The sequence below is a fragment of the Canis lupus genome, chromosome 33 (genome assembly GCF_048164855.1).
Source record: "Canis lupus baileyi chromosome 33, mCanLup2.hap1, whole genome shotgun sequence".
NCBI lineage: Eukaryota > Metazoa > Chordata > Mammalia > Carnivora > Canidae > Canis > Canis lupus.
In genome coordinates this window covers 11,509,015-11,528,689 of record NC_132870.1, presented here as the reverse complement: position 1 = coordinate 11,528,689, position 19,675 = coordinate 11,509,015, and the positions used below count along the sequence as shown (strand labels likewise).

Sequence of the window (19,675 nt, the reverse complement as noted above, 5' to 3'; positions counted from 1 at the left end):
TCTCATAGGTTGTTAGATGTCTTAGCTGCAAGGAAAGATCCGCATGGATTATCGGGAGATGTTTTGATAAATGGAGCACCTCGACCTGCCAATTTCAAATGTAATTCAGGTTATGTGGTACAAGTAAGTCTTTGTGGATTTGTATTTTAGCTTTCTTCTATTTCTATATGAGCAAATGCCTCGGCTGATCATTCAGTATACTTCCAACTGATTATATGACATATCCATAGAAGAAATTTCTTTGCACCAGCTTTTCATAATCACCCGTAAGATTTGGAGTGGTGTGAAATGAAGTGGCAGGGACAATCTGGAATATAACTGCTATCAGGGCAATGATATCTATTCTAGTTATCATTTCCACAAGATACTACTATTTTCCTTTTATGCCCTCCTTCACCTCTTTCCTTCTAGCTTGGAAAGAGGTTTTGGTAAATCCTATATAATGCAGTCTGGACATGTCTGTTAGTAGTAATCATAATTACTTGTGTTGATTTGGGTGTACAGATAAGGAAGGAAAATTATGCCATCAGGCTTTTCCAGTTGTCTGTATATGCAGTTGTTGTCATGTGTCCAATTACAAGTTCATCATTAGCTAGAACTTTATGTTGAATATATTATTCTTGTGGATTAAGTTACAAGTTACCCCTTAAGGGTGATGGTATTAGAAAAGACCTAATATGTCTTGTTGAAATGCCATTTTGCTTTAAGGATGATGTCGTGATGGGAACTCTGACAGTGAGAGAAAATTTACAATTCTCAGCAGCTCTTCGGCTTCCAACAACTATGACGAGTCATGAAAAAAATGAGCGAATTAACAAGGTCATTCAGCAATTAGGTCTGGATAAAGTGGCAGATTCCAAGGTAATGTGGAAAAACCAGACAGGATCATAGCCAGCAAATAAGATCTCACCTGTGTGGATAGTGTAACTCTTCTTCAGAAATTTTCTATAATATGTGTGGTCAAAAGGCCACCTGGGTGGCTCTGTGGTTGAGCGTCTGCCTTTGGCTCAGGTTATGGTCCCAGGGTCCTGGGAGCAAGTCCCTCATGGTGCTCCCCGCAGGGAGCCAGCTTCTCCCTTTCCCTATGTCTCTGTTCTCTCTCTCTCTGTGTGTCTCTCATGAATAAATAAATAAAATCATATATATATATATATATATATAGTCAAAAGTGGTTGCTTTCTGTAATGATGAGAAACATGACTAGTTACATAATATGAACATCAAAATTAACCAGATAAAAAAAAATCTAAAACTGTTTGAATCCTGGAACTGAAGTGTGGCAGTGTGATCTAGTATATAGAAGTGTCTTTGCAAAGAACATGAGGCCCCTTCCATGTGCTTATACCTCTTGATCTCTCCTACACTGTTTGTCATGTCTCATCCACTATCTTTACACTAACTTCCTTCCTGTTTTCTTTCCCCTTTTAGCTGCTTCTTCCTCCAGGAGACTTTGTTCCATTGCTTTTGAGGTATATTTCTGGAATTCTTAAATGACAAAATTCCAAGGGTTCTGGTCTGGCTCTGTGCTTCACTTTGCTATAATTTGGCTTTCAAAATTATATTTAGTCAAAGTAGGGTTTATTTCTAATTTATGTAGGATCCAAGGTTGCTTTCCTATAGACTTTCTTTTGGCGCTTTTGCCTCTTACTCCTCCCTCCCTCTCTTCCTATCTTCCTTTCTTCTGCTTACAGTAGTTACTTACAGATTGTGTGTTATGTGCTGGGCTCTAAGGTTTTACAGGTAACAGTTGTAGGCAAGAGAGACAAAAATAACTCCTTTTGTGGTTGTGCAGAGTCAGGAGGAAGAAATGAGATGAACAAGGGAATTTTACAATTGATGACTAAGGATGAAAGATTTCCTGGGAAGACATTTGCAGCTTTGGGTGAAGATGAGCTTTTTAAGATTATAGTGGCTATAGTTTACCATTCTTTTATTTTTAGATTTTATTTTTAAGTAATCTCTTCACCCAGGGTGGGGCTTGGACTTAAAACCCTGAGATCAATAGTTGCATGTCTAGCAGCTGAGTCTGTGGTGGTGATGGTTTAATTGCCCTGGATTTATATCCCTTATTTAGAGTAATGAAGAATGGGGGTATTTTGCTGGTTGTTGCTTCATGTCCTACTGTCTGACATTTTAGAAAAATGTAAAATGTATTTTTTTTGTATTTCATTTGGAAGCATAACTCTGAGATGCCACCATTTACCACTTATTTTTGATTTATGAGTTTGTAAGTTTGAGTTTCCTTTGCCTTGGCCCTATTTCTTTGATTTTGTATGTTTTTGGTAAGGTGCCTTCCAATCTTTGCCTTTAGGTAAAAGTTCTTTATTAATAGGCAGTCATTACCTTAATTTCCTTGAATGTAATACCAGGGAAAATGAGCTGAAGGTAGTTGTTGACCTCTTAGAATTTATTTACCTAATTGATTGAAAATACATTTAAAATTTTTAACTTTTTATGAAATTTTAAATATAACAAATGTAGAGAGAATAGTCTAATTACTATTGTAATCATATGGTTGGAGTATAATTAATATAATAGTATGATTACTAGTAACATTCACCTAGATCTCCCAGTTGTTAACATCTTGTCCCATACTTGCTTCAGCTTTTTTTCTGAAGTAGTTTAAAGACAGTTGTAAATACCATATTTTACTCCTGAATACTGATTATGTGTCTTAAGAAAAAAAGACATTTGCCTACCCAAGTACCAAAATATTAACCAACAAAATTAACAGTATCTTAATATCAGCAATGTTAAGCCATATTCATTCCTGTTTCTCCAGTTGTCTCCAAAATGTCTGCTATAGCTCAGTTGTTATGGGATCCAATAAAGGGCACGAATAGCACTCGGGATTATTATCTCTTTGGAGATTCTTAATATAGAAATTATTTCCTACCTCCTGCCTCTCCCAAAACCTCGCTCCCCCCGCACCTCCTTGCCCACCACACACCATGACATCGACTAGTTGAAAAGACTGAGCCAGTTGCCCTGTAGAACATTCTGCCTTCTGGATTTGTCTGAACAAGTCAGGAATTCTGTAATGAGTTGGGATATAGGCAGGGTCAATTTGGGAACTTTATGGTGATTTAAGAGGTGCTCATGTGATACAAAGTGAACTTTCCTCTCTGCCAAGCCACACAGAGGACTTTTGGAGGGATGGGGAGGGAGGGTGTAAGAGGACTAATGAATTATAGATGCTTTCACCTCTTCCTCTTCCACCTTTATCTTCCTTTTGCTTTGTGATTTCTCTATGCCAGGACCATATGTTTTAGTGTTCTAATTGAACTCTCTTAAAACTAAATGTTTGACTTGATGGGGAACATGAAGTATACTGTTAAGCATGGCATTTGTATCAGGCTTAGCTACTTACCTGACTTGAGCCTCAATTTCCCCATCTTATTAAAGAGAAATCTACCTCTTCTCCCATATTTTCATTTATTTGCTATTCAGAATAAGTGGGGTTAATGAGATAAAGTGCCTCTTACAGGGTTGGCACATCGTAGGACCTCAACAAATGGTAGTGGCTGTGGTTGTAATTGTTAATAATGATATTTGTGTTTTAGGTTGGAACTCAGTTTATACGCGGCGTGTCTGGAGGAGAAAGAAAAAGAACTAGTATTGGAATGGAACTTATTACTGATCCAGCCATCTTATTTCTGGATGAGCCCACAACTGGCTTAGACTCCAGCACAGCAAATGCTGTCCTTTTGCTCCTGAAGAGGTAAATGCTATGTATCTGATCACCTGCTATATGCCAGGTGTTATTCCCAGTGCAGAGAGTTCAAGAGTGAGCACAACAGACAAAAATTTCTCCCTTGTTTGTTGGAGGGAAACAGTCAACAAATATAAGTGTTTCAAGAAAAATGAAGCAGGGTAAGAGTGTAGCGAAAGATGGCTATGGTGGGGTTGGGGTGCTGTATTACATACCGGGATGGTCAGGGAAGGCCTCATTGATGTGACTTGTGAGCTGAGAGCAAGTGAGTGAGACCTGAATATCTGGGAGAAGAGTGTCCTAGTTGGAGGGAAGAGCCAGTGAGTCCTGAGCAGAGCATGCCTGATACGTTTAGAACATCAAAAAGGCCAGAAGGACTGGACCCCAGTGAACTAAGGGGAATGGAGATTGCTTATTGATTAGTTTGCTGGGAAGCTAAGTTCTTGGGACGCTATAAGTCTAAGAGTGTCAGCAGAATTATTATTTCTTTTTCTTTAAAGCTTTTGTTTATTTATTCATGAGAGACACAGAGAGAAAGCCAGAGACATAGGCAGAGGGAAAAGCAGGCTCCTTGCAGGGAGCCTGATGTGGGACTTGATTCCAAGACCCTAGGATCATGACCTGAGCCAAAGGCAGATGCTCAACCACTGAGCTACCCAGGTGCCCCAGGATTATTATTTCTGACGTCTCTCTCCTTAGCTTATAGGTAGCTGTCTTCAGTCTGTGTCTTCACTTCATTTTCCGTCTGTGCATCTGTGTCCTCATCTCCTCCTCTTATAAGGATCCTGGTCCTTATTAGATTAAGTCCCACTCATAGGCCTTATTTAACCATAATTACTTCTTTAAAGACACTATCTCCAAATACAGGTATATTCTGAGGTACTAGGGGTTAGGACTTCAATGTGAATTTGGAAGGGGAGGGACATAATTCAGTCCATAACAATTAGAATAGAACATGAGATGGAATTGAGTGGGTGAGAGATTATTCAGGCTTTGTAGGCCACTGTAAGAACTATGGCTTTTATTGTCTCTAGGTGACATGGGAATTTTTAGAGAGTTTTAGAACAGAGGAGTGGCAGCTATGTAGAGAAAAGACTATGTAATTGGGCAAGGTGAGTACAAGGAAACCAGTCAGTAGGCTGTTTGTATTAGCTCAGTTGAGATATGATGCTTGAAGGGCACCTGGGTGGCTCAGTGGTTGAGCATCTGCCTTCGGCTCAGATCGTGATCACGGGATCCTGGGATCAAGTCCCACATCGGGCTCCCAACAGGGAGCCTGCCTCTCCCTCTGCCTGTGTCTCTGCCTCTTTCTCTGTGTCTCATGAATAAATAAATAAAATCTTAAAAAAAAAAAAAAAGATGATGCTTGCTTTGCATAGGATGGTAGTGGTGAGGTGGTGAGAAGTCACGGATTCTGGATCTGTTTTGAAGATAAAACCTACAGGATTAGTTCATGAATTGCATGTGGGGTGTGGTTATTGAGAAAACAACTTTCTAAAATTTAGGGCCTGAGAGATGGAAGAATGGAGAAAAGAGTTGCATTTACTTTTATTCTTCCAGTGGGAGGAATATGTTTATAAGAGAAATTTCAGAAGATAAATTTTGGACATCTAAAAAAAATTAGAAAAAAATGTCAAACCTATCAAAGAGAAATAAGATCAGTACAAAGAAATCTCCTGTCCTTTTATCTAGATTCTTACCATTTATCTGCATTTGCAGATAATTTATCTCCATCCCTCCACCCCATATAATCTTTTTCTGACATCATGTACCTTCACCCGCTAAGTACTCTGGAGTAACTCCTAGAAACAAGGACACTCCTTCTACATTACCACACCTCCCAGCTGGGAAGTCTACATTGCTGCCATCACCACCATCCAAAACATGGGCTCCAGTTAGACTTCACTACCAGTTGTCCCAGAAATGTCTCTTTCTCCTTTCTGACTCAGGATTTTCTTGAGAAATGCTTATTTTAAATCTTTTTGAATCCTGAACAGTTTCTCAGTCTTTCCTGGCTCTGATGCCCTTGTCTGTCTTCAAGAGTACATTTTGTAGAGTGGCCCTCAACCTGGTGCATCCCGTGTTTCCTCATGACCAGACACAGGCCATGAATTCTTGGCAGGGGTACCGCAGAAGTGATGCTGTGTTTTGCGTAAATCAGGGACTATGTGATTTTGACTTTTACCACCTTGCGTGATGTTCATGATCATCACCTGGTCATGTTGGTATCTGCTGGGTTTACCTGCTGTGAAGTAACTGTTTTTCCTTTTGTAATTGAGTAGTATTTTGTCAGGGGATATAATCAGATATTATATCCATATCCCGTTCCTCATTAAATCTCCACCTACCAGTGTTGTTGTTGTTTCTTTTAAAGATTTTATTTAAAAAAAAAAAAAGATTTTATTTATTTGTGAGAGTCACACAGAGAGAGGCAGAGACAGAGGCAGAGACATAGGCAGAAGGAGAAGCAGGCTTTCCATGGGAAGCCTGACATGGGACTTGATCCCAGTACCCCGGGATCATGACCCGTCCAAAGGCAGATGCTCAACCACTGAGCCACCCAGGTGCCCCTCCACCTACTAGTTTTAGAATATACTAGCAACTTCTACCTCTATCAATTACCAGTATGATGGTTATCAAGTGATGTTCTATTTCCACCATTCTTTGTATTACACCTGCCAAGACCATTGACACCTCTTCTGGCTATTGATGAAGGGACAGAGGAGCCCAAAATGCTATATATTAGTTAGCATTCTACTGTAAAGAACTTTTCCTCCTTCTCTTTCATTTATGTTTTCTCATTTCTTATTTTAGTCAATGGAATATAGTCTGTTATTCTTGCTTAGTTTTATGATTAAATTAATGTTGATTTGGCCATTGGAAGCCCCTTCAGTCTGGCTTTTGTGTCCTTTTGACATGTCCCCTAATCATTCTTCAAGCATTTCTTTACTCTATGGTCAACAAGATGTTCTAGGCTCATCTTTTACTTTTCCTGTGTCAGATGTTTCTCTAAGGAGCCCTGGTACCTTCTGACATAGTCAGAATTTAGAAACCAAGACCTGATTACTTAGTGTGCTTGCTGCTACTGCAGTTCCATTGCTTCCAGACCAACTTAGTGGACATATCTCGGAAATACCTGTGTACATGTGGTGCATTATGTATGTGAATATATAACAGAAGTATGTTTTTATATTTTTTTATTAAAGATTTTATTTTTAAGTAATTTCTACACCCAGTGTGGGGTTCAAACTCACAATCCTGAGATCAAGAATCACATACTCCAATGACTGAGCAAGCCAGGTGCCCTTATTTCTATATTTTATTTGGAAAATATATGGAATCTTAATTTATTATGTGTATATATAGCTTGAATGGAATGATACATGCAAACATTCACCTGTAACTATTATTCTGTTAGCATGTGTATATTAAAAAACCCATGAGTGCATAGTATTTCCAATCTGGTCTAATCCAGTCTTTTTTTTTTTTTTTTTTAAAGTTTGTATTTATTGATTCATGAGAGACACAGAGAAAGAGGCAGAGACACAGACAGAGGGAGAAGCAGGCTCCATGCAGGGAGCCCGCTGTGGGACTCGATCCCAGGACCCGGGGGTCATGACCTGAGTTGAAGGCAGATGCTCAACCTCTGAGCCACCCAGGCATCCCTAATCCAGTCTTGAATGTCCTTTTTAGTCTTTGCCCTGTGTTTGTAAATGATTTTTTAGACAGGCAAAAACTTAGCTGTCATTATTTCAATATATTTACTACCTAGATTGTTAATATAATTAATTTCCTGGTCATCCTGGCCATTCCTTCTGCCCCCACCTCCTCTGGGACTGCTCCTTACCACCCCAATTTCTTAAAAGCTGCCACATACACATCTTCATATAAATGATATCCATCCTCTCCTTATCATTACTTTACTTGCTCAGATGCTTATGCTCTCATAAGCAAGTCTCTATGCTGGGATAAGGAGAAAAGGGAAGATTTTAGACATCCTAAGTTTGAGATGGCAGTTACACATATAAGTGTATATGCCAAGTAATGGGTCTAGGGTTCAGGTTCAGTTAGACAATGCATGATATTTTTGTTATCTCTAAGTGTGTTTACAGTGTTCGTTAGAGAACAGCAAATTGATGTGGAATACTGGGTTATGTTAGTGTTTCGTTCTGTTTGTACTAGTTAACACACGAGCATCTTTCCTTGTGCTGGAGGGCTCTCACCTAGAATTTCGCACACTCCGCTGTGCACACTAATCACTGGGGTCTTGTTAAAATCAGATTTTATTTCTACAGCTCTGGGATGGAGTCCAAGAATCTACATGTCTCGTAGGAGATAGTGATACTGATGCCATTGGTCCTCAGGCCACTAGGCTGTCACACTAAAGCACTTTCTTGCTTCCTCGAGTCCTTCACCGGCTTTCTTGCCTTCTGACTAAAGCTACAGCTTCTGGGTGAAAGGATTCATCATGGACTTGTATTTTGTTGTGGTGTCTTTTCCTAGCTTCTTGCCCTCCCTCAGCCCTGATCATCCCCACACATACACCAGGGCTCTGCACTGACACAGAACTTTGTTTGCAACTTTGTTTGCCACGTTCCTTCAGCTTGACTACATTTTCTCTTCTGGGCTTATTATGTTTGGCTCCTTTGATTCACTACTTATATATCTTCAGACTGGCTTATAGTCCTCTATTTTGCTTCTCAGCGTCTCTTATTCCACACTGTACTGCAATGGTTAACCTAGTGGCCTGATCCTCTTTGAGGCAGAGCAAGCTTGTACACAGTGCTAGCAGGTAGTAGGTGCTTAGAAAATACTTAAATTGGGACACCTGGGTGGCTCAGTGGTTAAAACGTCTGCCTTCGGTTCAGGGCATGATCCTAGAGTCCCAGGATCAAGTCCCACATCGGGCTCCCTGCATGGAACCTGCTTCTCCCTCTGCCTGTGTCTCTGCCTCTCTCTCTGTGTCTCTCATGAATAAATAAACAAAATCTTTAAAAAAAAAAAAAAAAAGAAAATACTTAAATTGACATGATACCTCTCACAAAATATTTTCAATAATGACAGGTTTTCAACAGTGATTTTGGCCTTTGTTCTTCTAGTAGTAACTCCTGTGTAAAGGTAGTTTATCAGTGTTTTGGCCATGGAATCAGACCAGCCAGGGACCAGCCTTGCTCCTTATTAACTGTGACACTTAGGACCAGTTGCTCAATCCTCTAACTCTGTTTGTTTGTTTGTTTTTAAAGATTTTCTTTATTTGAGAGAGAGTGGGAGGGGGGGAGCAAGCTGGGGTGGGGAGGAACAGAGGGAGAGGGACAAGCAGACTCTGCACTGATTGTGAACCCTACTCCAGGCTAGATCTCTCCACTCTAAGATCATGACCTGAGCCGAAACCAAGAGACAGATGCTTAAGCGACTGAGCCACCCAGGTGCCCCCTTCTAAGTCTTATCTGTAACATAAAGGTAATAATAGTATTGGTACTGGGCAGCCCCGGTGGCACAGCGGTTTAGTGCCGCCTGGCAGCCCGGAGTGTGATCCTGGAGACCCGGGATCGAGTCCCATGTCGGGCTCCCTGCGTGGAGCCTGCTTCTCCCTCTGCCTGTGTCTCTGCCTCCTTCTCTCTGTGTCTCTCATGAATAAATAAATAAAATCTTTAAAAAAAATTAAAAAAAATAGCATTGGTACTACCTCTTTTTTTTTGTTTAAGTGTTTTTATTTGAAACAAATAGTTGCACCGAGCAAGAGCTTACTTTCCCCACTCCAAGTTATTATTATTATTATTATTATTATTATTATTATTATTTTTCCCCACTCCAAATTAAAACAGAGGGTAATAGGGGCAAATGTCTTTTGGCAGGATAGGTCCAGTATGTGAACATCCTTCTACTCACTGTGGCTGGGGCAACTTTATTCATCAGCAGTCATTCTTACACAAAATATTAATCCCAAAGTACTAATGTCACAGAAAAGGAAGTGGTCTTAATTTCATGTGTGGGGCTGTATGTTCTATAAATGCCAAAAGGTAGGAGAAGCACAAACACAGCCCACTCTTAAAAAAAAACTAAATAGTTCAAAGAATTTTCCATCCCCCCCTTACTCCCATAATAAAAAGTAGTGCTGACACCCAGATTTGTTTTTTATCCTGGCCACTTACAAAGTATTCCCCCATCTGACTTGCATCATTAGGGTTATGGATAAAAGTTCATTCACTTTGAAGAGAGGTGCATCTACTCCTTCCTCCTCTTCTTGCCTTCATGCTCATGTTCCTTGGGGCGGCTGCTATCTGAGGGTCTTTTAGAGCCATGGTGTTTTTTGGCCTCTTTCAAAAACTTGTCCAAACCAAAAGGATATTCCTTTAAACTGAACTGGTCCTTCTCGGCCTCTTTGCTTAACTGTCTGAACCAGAAAATTCCTTATCGGGAACAAATCTGTTGGTCTTTATTCTGGCTTCTAGGTCATCACCATACATGTCCTTGTCCAGATTTTTACTGGGCCTGTAAATATTCTGGGCCATATCTTTACCACCTCTCCAGGCTTGATCATAAATGTTGTAAATTTCATCTTCTCCACCTGCAAACCACTGTCCATACCCTTGGACTGATTGAAGAGCCTTTGGTCATCTTGAACTTCATTGGACATCCTTGGATTGGGCACACCAAGAGCAGTGACTTCACTGATAACCTCGATTTTCATTTCTCTGTAGTTTTGACCTCTTATCAGGAGCTGTCCTGCCGGATTTCATCCCTCTCACGTGTCTCCCCATCCTCTTTTTCCACATGGGTTTTAATCCCAGCTCTTCTTCTCTCTCTCTAGCTTTCTGGGCCATTTCTCTAAGTTTCTCTTCATGTTTCTCCTTTTCTTTTTGTGCCATCTTTCTCTCTACTTGAGCACGCATTTCTATAGCCTCATGAGATTTCCAATCAGCAATATAGAAGCCAGCTTAGCAAAGTTCTCATTGATGTGAACTGTTTGGTGGCCTTTCCAGACGTTTGTCTAATGGAATTGTATACCCCTTTGCATTTTTCCAGTTTGAAATACAAGGAGGAATCTTCCACTCTTGTTGCTCCTACATAGTCATCTTTCGGCTAGGAGAATGCATGACAGGTGCAGGAGGAGAAGGTGGTCCTTGGGGAATTCTCTTATTAATCTTGAACCTTGGAGGCTCCATTGGATCTTTCTTCATTTCCACCATCCGAATAACTGTTTAGCTCCAGAGTTGAAAGCCACTCCTTGCTGAGATGCTGTGTATTGAATACACTGAGCAGGAGCCAGTTTATCAGCAGCTCGAACTGACATGGCTGCAGCACCTTCTTTAATACAGATTTTTCTATGGCTACTCTTGTCTTTTCTGTTATCTCTTTAATGGCTTCTTCATGAGGTCTTTGCAGATCTGGATCATCTGCATTCATGACTTGGAAACCAGGTCATGAATAAGTGACCTTGTCTTTTGACTGTCCTTGCCGAGCTATTGCATCATATTTAATTTTTCCTTCAGCATCTACCGGAATGACCAGTGCATTTGACATTTTTTTTCTTCCGTCCCATATCCATTGGATACTAGGCCACATGAATCTCTGGAAAAGCACCTCCATTTCCCAAATCCTCTAATAATCGAGGTTTCCAGCTTTTCCTGTACCCATATGGGGGAGGTTCTCTTCGGGATGAGACCAGTGAGGTCTGTCTTGATCTCTGGGATCTTGCTTTTTCTTCAGCCTCAAGCTGGTCCTGAGGTAGCTGAGTAGGTGCAGGTAAAAAGCTGGCAAGTGTCATCTTCTTCCCTGGTACTACGTCTTAACAGTATTGTAAGAATTGAGATAAGGTTATCTATTAAATATGTAGCAAAGACATAGTAAGTACTCAGTAATACTAATTGTATCAGGGCAAAAGAATGAAAACAAATTCCTAAAGAGCCAGGAGATTTAAATGATCAGTGAGAATGGGGCATATAACTATCATTTTAATATTTAGTACATGATATGTTTTCAAGCACGACTGTACTTACAGATTATTTGGGTGTTTGTTAGAAATATGGATTTACTAGGCCCAGTAGGTCTGAGAAAACTGTCCATGGATCTGCATTTTTCATTAATACTCTGGTTGATGTAGACTGCCCATGGAACATACTTTAGAAACCCTAGTGTTTTATGAGAGGACTGAATTTAGGTCCCCTAACTATCAAACAATATGAAATGAGAAGTTAGTAAGAAGAAATCAAATTGAACTAAGAACAGATGATCTGAAGGCAGGAATAAAGTTGCCATGATGTTTAAGTTTCAGATGTTTAATGACTTATTTTTCTCTTTTAACTTAGGATGTCTGAACAGGGACGAACAATCATCTTCTCCATTCATCAGCCTCGTTATTCTATCTTCAAGTTGTTTGATAGCCTCACCTTGTTGGCTGCAGGAAAACTGATGTTCCATGGGCCTGCCCAGGAGGCCTTGGGGTTCTTTGCGTCAGTGGGTATGCTAGACTTTTTCATGCAGTAAGATCCTTTATTAACAATCCTGAAAGAGAGTAAAGGAGGTCTATAGGAGTGCTGTTTGATCTTTGAATATACACACTATGGCTTCTGCCACTCCAAAACATTTTGGGTTAGTTTGATGCTAGAATTTTTTCTTCATTGTTTACAGCGCTAGCATGTTGTTTAGGTCTCTTTCCTGTCCTATTTGAGTATGCCTGCATATGTATGTATGAATATTTCTCCTGGGCCTGTATGTGATCTGCTTCCTGGTTCTGGTGACATTTCCCTAACAGTTTAGTAAATATGTTGGACTCATAGTTATCTGTCAGTTGAGCATTTTTGAAAAGGCCTAATAATATCTGTAAACAGTTTGTCTTCTTGTCTAGATTATGGATCAGGCTTTCTAATTTTATCTCCTTGTAGATGTTGGTCTGCTTTGGTGGGGGTTCATGAAGATGCTACTTAAAATTTTCTAGTAACATTAAATTACAGATTTAGGCCTTAAGGGGGTAGGAGTTCTTACTAGTCAATAGAATGACTAGTTGTAAGTCTTACTTTGAGGGCTTCTGACTGAGCTGCCTGGTTCTCTTTACAATGGAAATACATAATTTTTTTTAATGACTCATGCAATCTGCTTCATTTTAGAGATATTTGGATATGATTATAGATGGTGATATAGATGGATTATGACTCCAAATATAGTTTTAAATATTTGCTAGCCATCTTCTGAAAAAATTTTTTTTTAAATTTCTCTTATTTAAAGTGAATAAGCACACACAGTTCTAGGGAGTTCAGGGGAAATGAACCTATAGTCAGACTACAGACCAGGTTGAGTTCAGAGGATCATGCCTCAAGAAGTTGAGATAAGCATTCAGCTATGCTGTCCCAGGCACATTCTACTGGGGATGCTGCTCTGGTGATTTGTTCTCTATGTTGGAATTATGACAGCACAACAGATGATCATTTGGCAGTCACTAGGTGAACTTGGATAACAGAACACATCCCTGGTTTTCCCAAATGCAATCTTGCTGTGCGCTTTCTTTGCTTGTTGTCTTGTTTTGAGGAGCTCTAGTCCTAGTCTTAGCTACAGCTTTTTTTCTTTTAACTTAGCTTTTTTCCCCCCTTGGACCTATATTTAGATTTTTGAAGCAGTTCTGATAAGCATCAGAGCATACTGATAGCTGTTTCAGGTCCTATGAATTATGATGGGTAAGGACCAACTATGAAGACTTCCTGGGAGTCCAAGGTTGGTTTTGAATATGTTGTTTTTCTGGAAGACAGAGCATTGTTGAAATATTATGTGATTGAATATATAAAAAGAAAGGGTGAATCAGTGAAAGAAGAGGGAAAAAAAAAAGATGAGGAAGAAGTTGACTCTCTTCCTCGCCTCACCTCTCTCACCTCTGAAAGTGAGCTTTTACTTTCCAAGACATCAAGTTTGTATTTCCTTTTGTAGGTTACCATTGTGAGCCCTATAATAACCCTGCAGACTTCTTCTTGGATGTCATTAATGGAGACTCCTCTGCTGTGGTATTAAACAGAGAGGACCAAGAGGGTGAAGGTATGTGAATGAATCTGTTGAGAGTCACAGATTATTACCTAACTGAATTGGTGGAAGTTTAGCAATGTGGCAGCTCATTAACACATGGATTTATGAATTTATATTAATGCTGTCTTCTGATAGCAGTTGTCCTAGTCCTTTTGGACTGCTGTAACAAAGATGCCTTACACTAGGTAGCTTAAACAGTAAACATTAGCTTCTCCCAGTTCTGGAGCTGGAAGTCCAAGGTGAAGATACCTATAGACTCCGTGTCTGTTGAGGACCCGCTTCCTGGTTCAAAGATGGGTGACCACTTCCATGATGGAAGTGAGGAGGGGCCTCTTTTATAAGGGTACTAATCTCATTCATTAGGGCTACACTCCTATGACTTAATCACCTTTCAAATATCATCACACATCAGCATATAATTCTTGAGGGAACACATTCGCTTTATAGTACTGGTCAACATAGATCTTGTTTTCCACAAGTGCTATATTTTTTATTTAATTTATAAATGAGTATTTATGTGATAGTGTCACTTATAAGGGGAATTTTCATTAAAAATGTCATTGTTTATATAATGTTTTGAAATAAGAAACTTGGCAGTTTATATATTTGTATATAGAAGAAAACAAGGACCAGGTTTGTATATTAGGAGTTATAACTCCCTATGGTAAGAGGTCTATTTTAAAAGAATTAGGGTTCAAATAGGTGAGGAGGTTTGCTGTATTTATAAGTTTATGGTCAGTAGATTTGCTGTATTTATAAGTTTATGGAAGTAGTTGGACAATTAACTGTATTTTTCTAATCTTGTAAAGCAATGCTAGATCTAATAATTTTTTATACCTAGGCATTAGAATTAAGATGGTAACAAGGAATCTAGAGAAGAGTTACAGAAAAATGGTCTAAATCAGTTGTTATTTTATTAATAATGCTTCCTTTCTTTATCCACTTTTATTCCAAAGTCAAGGTGACTGAAGAGCCTTCCAAGAGAGGTACTCCATTCATAGAAAGAATAGCTGAATTTTATGCCAATTCTGACTTCTGCAGAAAAACAAAAGAGGAGTTAGATCAACTCTCAAAGAGTCAGAAAAGGAAGAGCTCAGCCTTTAAGGAGATCACGTATGCCACCTCCTTCTGTCAGCAACTCAAATGGATTTCCAAGCGTTCATTCAAAAATTTACTGGGTAATCCCCAGGCCTCTATCGCTCAGGTAACTGACAGATTCTTCTGATAATGCTGGGACATACTCATGTGGGAACATTAGGTTCTGATATAAAGTCTTTTAGGATTATGCTTATCTTCTACTCAAACTTACGTTTATTTATCCCTACTCCATTTGGGATATAAAAACATCCAATAAAACAAAGTAAAAAACACCATGAAATTTTTACTTGTGGAAAATTTTTTTAGTTTTTTTTTTTTACTACAAAATTAATAATTTTTGTTATTTAGACTAGCTGTAATGGATAATCTTTGTAGAAAAATCTTCAAAAATTGTGAAATAAAGGAAATGTTTAGCCACTTAGAATTTTCTGGTAGCTGCACATATTCATTTTCCGACTCATTCAACAAGTTCTTACTGACCATGTGTGGCATTTTGAGAGCTTGTATATGGAAGTGAACAAAATGGGAAAAATAAAACCCTTGTTCTTTCTCTCTCTCTCTCTTTTTTTTTTTTTTTTTTTTAAGATTTTATTTATTTATTCATGAGAGACACACAGAGAGGCAGGGACATAGGCAGAGGGAGAATCAGGCTCCCTGTGAGGAGCCTGGTGCGGGACTTGATCCCAAGAGCCTGGGATCATGACCTAAGCCAAAGGCAGACACCTAATCACTAAGCCACCCAGGTGCCCCTAAAACCCCAATTCTCATAGAGCTTTTCTTCCTATGAGGAGTGACAGATGACAAATTCATACAGTAATGAACTATGTAGCAAGTCATATGGTAAAAGGAGCTATGGAGAAAGTTTAAGTAGAGTGGTGGGGAAAGGAAGAGAAGCGGGAAGAAAAGGAGAGTGGGAGAATGGAAGAGAGTGGAAAGGGCTTAATGGCATTTGAAATCAAGTGTCCAGGGAAGCCTGTCTCTAGAATTCACTGAATGTACCTGAAGATCATAGAGGCTAGCTTCCTTCTGAGGGAAGAGCCTATGTGCCAGTGCTGTTCTTCATAATTGACCTTTCTAATTTAGGGGTTCAATCTTAGGAGAGCACTAGGTACCTAAGCCAGTTTGCAGTTCACACAACCTAGTAAGCAGGCTTAAATTCTGTTAAATAAGGCTCTTTACTATCAGATTAACTTTCTTTTGATAAAGACAAAATCATGTTATTTTCCTCTTTTGGCTGACTCTGTTGATAATTGTTGATCATTCCCCCTTTATTGTTCTGTTATTCTCAGGTGCTCTATCATACAAAATGAGTATTCCCAGTTCATTGATCCATCTTTCTAAGCAAATCTTAGTTTAGCTGGTTATTTGGGGGGTTATTTTATTATCAATTATTGAATTTCTGTTAAGTACCAAAAGATGGCATGCTGTTGGCACTAAGAAGATATTGCTGACTTCTTGGGACACCTGAATGGCAATGGCATAGGGGCCAACTCTTGGTTTCATCTCCAGTTGTAATCTCAGAGTTGTGGGATTGAATCCTGTGTTGGGTTCCATGCACAGAGTGAAATCTGGTTAAGACTCTCTCCCTCTGCTCACTCCCCTACCCCATGTTTGTGTGTGCACACAGGTGTGCTCTCTCTCTGTCTCTCACTCAAATAAGTCAATCTTAAATATTACTGACTTCTCACCATGTGAACTATAATTTTTGTACTTCAGTATTAATACCAAGAATTAATTCTAACTATTAATACCAAGAGTCTCCAACCCTGGGAAATATTGCTAATTGCTCCAAACGTTTTGCTACTATTATTTCGTACTTCTTTTCTTTTTTTTTTTTTTTAAGATTTTTAAATTTTATTTATTCATGAGAGACACAGAGAGAGAGAGAGAGAGAGAGAGAGAGGCAGAGACATAGGCAGAGGGAGAAGCAGGCCCCATGCAGGAAGCTTGACGTGGGACTCGATTCCAGGTCTTCAGGATCAGGCCCTGGGTTGAAGACAGTGATAAAACTGCTGAGCCACCCGGGCTGCCCTTATTTCTGTCAGAATGTGTACTTCTGTGCACTATCAAAGTTAAATTTTTATTCTTTTAGAGTAGATTTGATATCATTTGGAAATGAGTCTGACAAATAATGTCAACCTCGTTACCTATTGTTCCAACAGTGAGATAATATGACAGTGTTGATTCTTTAGTGTGATTTATGCATTATGGTTTTTTTACTTGGAACATAATGTAAATTTCTCTTTTCTCTGAAATTGGTTTAAAAGTATCTTGTCCAAGTCACATATATGGTAGCTCTGGGCTTAATTAAGTTTTTAATTAAATTCCAGTTAGTTAACATGCAGTATAGTATTTATTTCAGGTGTACCATTCGGTGATTCAGTACTCCAGTACAGCACCCGGTGCTCATCCCAACAAGCGCACTCCTTAATCCCCAGCACCTATTTAACCCATCCCCCACCCATCTTTCCTCTGGTAACCATCAGTTTGTTCTCTATAGTTAAGTCTGTTTCTTGGTTTACCCCTCCCCCCCACCATGATAATTTGTTTTGTTTCTTAAATTCCACATATGAGTGAAATCATATGGTATTTGTCTTTCTCTGACTGACTTATTTTGCTCAGCATTATACTCTCTAGCTCCATCCCCATCATTGCAAATGGCATGATTTCATTTTTTTTTTTAGGATGAATAATATTCCATTGTATGTGTATACCACCTCTTTATCCACCTGTATGGACATTTGGGCTCTTTCTGTCATTTGGCTATTGGAGATAATGCTGCTATAAACATAGCGGTGCATGTATCCTTTCAAATTAGTGTTTTTGTATTCTTTGGATAAATACCTAATAGCACAGTTGCTGGATTGTAGGGTAGCTCTCTTTTTAACTTCTTGAGGAACCTCTGTACTCTTTTCCAGAGTGGCTGCACCAGTTTGCATTCCTACCAGCAGTGTGAGGGTTCCCCTTTCTAGATGGTGCAGCTATTTCTAATCCACTATGATTCTACATCTTTTGTTGCTAGGCTTTCTTCTGCACAAACCCAGGCCTAGTGCCTCCAGGTTGCATACGCAGCCTACATGCCTCCTCGGGGAACTCAGTTTCACAAAAGGAGTCCTAACAATGCTCAGATGCATGGCAATCCCACAGAATAAAGATAGAACATTGCATCTGTCTCTGAGCATCTGCCGTTCAGATTTGCACATGCTGGAACGTTAATGTAAGACAGGAGCAGGCAAACCTTTATTTGTGAAGGGCTAGGTAGTAAAATACTTTCAGCTTTGCAGACCTGTGGTCTTTGTCTCAGGGATTCCACTCTGCCATTTTAGCGAGAAGGGAGCCATAGGTAATACACAAGCAAGGGAGTATGGCTGTGTTCCACTAAAACTTCACTGATAGACACAACTTTGAATTTCATTTAAATTCCATGTGGCAAGAAATATTCTTCTTCTCTCACTCTTTTTTCCCCAACCATTAAAAAAAGTGGTAAAAACTATTCTTAGCTAGAGGGCTGAACAGAAGTTGGCGACTGGCCATGTTTGCCTGTGGACCCCAGCTTGCTGACCTTTGGTTTAGTGTTTTTAATCTCGTGTGTATGTTGTTTACTTCTCGAAGTGTTTGGATGTGAGGCTATTAAATTGCTTTATGGCTTCCTGCTGATAAATCTCCTATTGGTAATAATATTACAGCCATACTTAGATTTCAACTAGTCGTATATCTGATTCAGACTTTGCTTCTGATAATGCCATTTAACCAAAGGTTGTATTTGGATGATCTTGGAGTAAGTGGATCATCTGTATAAAAGGATTTGATGTTCATTTAATGTGCCATGATCTTTCTGATCAAGTCAGTTTGGAAAACACTATCATAACTCTTAGAAATTCCTTTTTTTCTATTGGCGTATTTAATATTTGACGATGGATTAGTTTCTCGAGTGATGGCCGTAATTATCCCTCAGCACTCCCCTTGTGATATGTTGCTAAGCACATTTGAACAAGACAGAATAACATATATAGGGGATTCCCTCTCCCCTTATTCAAAACAGAAACCTCATAGATAGTGTCTTTGTGTGCTCTGTTGAGCAATGTTCAGTTTGCTTGTTTTATTTTTCTTTTATGTAATGCAAGAAAGAATAACAGATACACCTTGTGAAAGCATGACAAAATTATGAGATTAATCATTTTGTCAATACGTTTGAAAGCTGACTTTGAAAATACTTTGAGAACTTTGAAACCTTCAGCAAACATCCTAATGATAATACTGACAGTCTGTTAGTATAAGATAAAATTTGAATTCAAAAGAAACAAGCATGTAGTATCCAGTTTAAAAAGTCTGAATATTCTTGAAGTTATATTGTCTGAAAGTAGAGACTTATATACATACACATGTGCACACAATAATGGTTCATCATTTATTTTGGGAGTTTAATCTGTTGGCATGAAGTGCAGTATATTCTTAGGTTAATGAAAATTATACCAGGGTAATAGATTTTTTTCCAAATTCCTGACTGTCTTATTAGCAAGGGATTTTTTTTTTTTAATATTTTATTCATCCATTCATGAAAGACATGCAGAGAGAGAGGCAGAGATAGTCAGAGGGAGAAGCAGACCCCCTGCAGGGAGCCTGATGCAGGACTCAATCCCGGGTCTCCAGGATCACACCCTGGGCCAAAGGCAGGCGCTAAACGGCTGAGCCACCCAGGTGTCCCTAGCAAGGGGATTTTGAAGACATCTCAGATCATATTTTCTCCAGATGGTAGTATTCACAGGCTAGCCTTCACAGATCATGATCCTGTTTTACAGTTTTGTTTGCTTCATGTCAAAATAGACTTATCTTGATACTATTATGCTGTTGTAG

At 39.2% G+C, this 19,675-nt stretch overlaps 1 protein-coding gene and 1 pseudogene across 9 annotated transcripts in view; one reads left to right on the top strand and one right to left on the bottom strand.

Moving 5' to 3' along the window:
* The window catches only part of ABCG2 (ATP binding cassette subfamily G member 2 (JR blood group)), a 138,090-nt gene that overhangs the window by 98,766 nt on the left and 19,649 nt on the right, over positions 1 to 19,675 (top strand). For all 9 annotated transcript variants that reach the window (XM_072810677.1, XM_072810682.1, XM_072810679.1 and 6 more), the window contains 6 exons: positions 9 to 123; positions 709 to 861; positions 3,564 to 3,721; positions 12,022 to 12,173; positions 13,631 to 13,735; positions 14,680 to 14,927. In XM_072810677.1, the coding sequence (XP_072666778.1) occupies positions 9 to 123; positions 709 to 861; positions 3,564 to 3,721; positions 12,022 to 12,173; positions 13,631 to 13,735; positions 14,680 to 14,927 (931 nt within the window). The remainder of the gene's footprint in view (positions 1 to 8; positions 124 to 708; positions 862 to 3,563; positions 3,722 to 12,021; positions 12,174 to 13,630; positions 13,736 to 14,679; positions 14,928 to 19,675) is intronic.
* On the bottom strand, positions 9,602 to 11,480 carry LOC140623505 (SNW domain-containing protein 1 pseudogene; annotated as a pseudogene).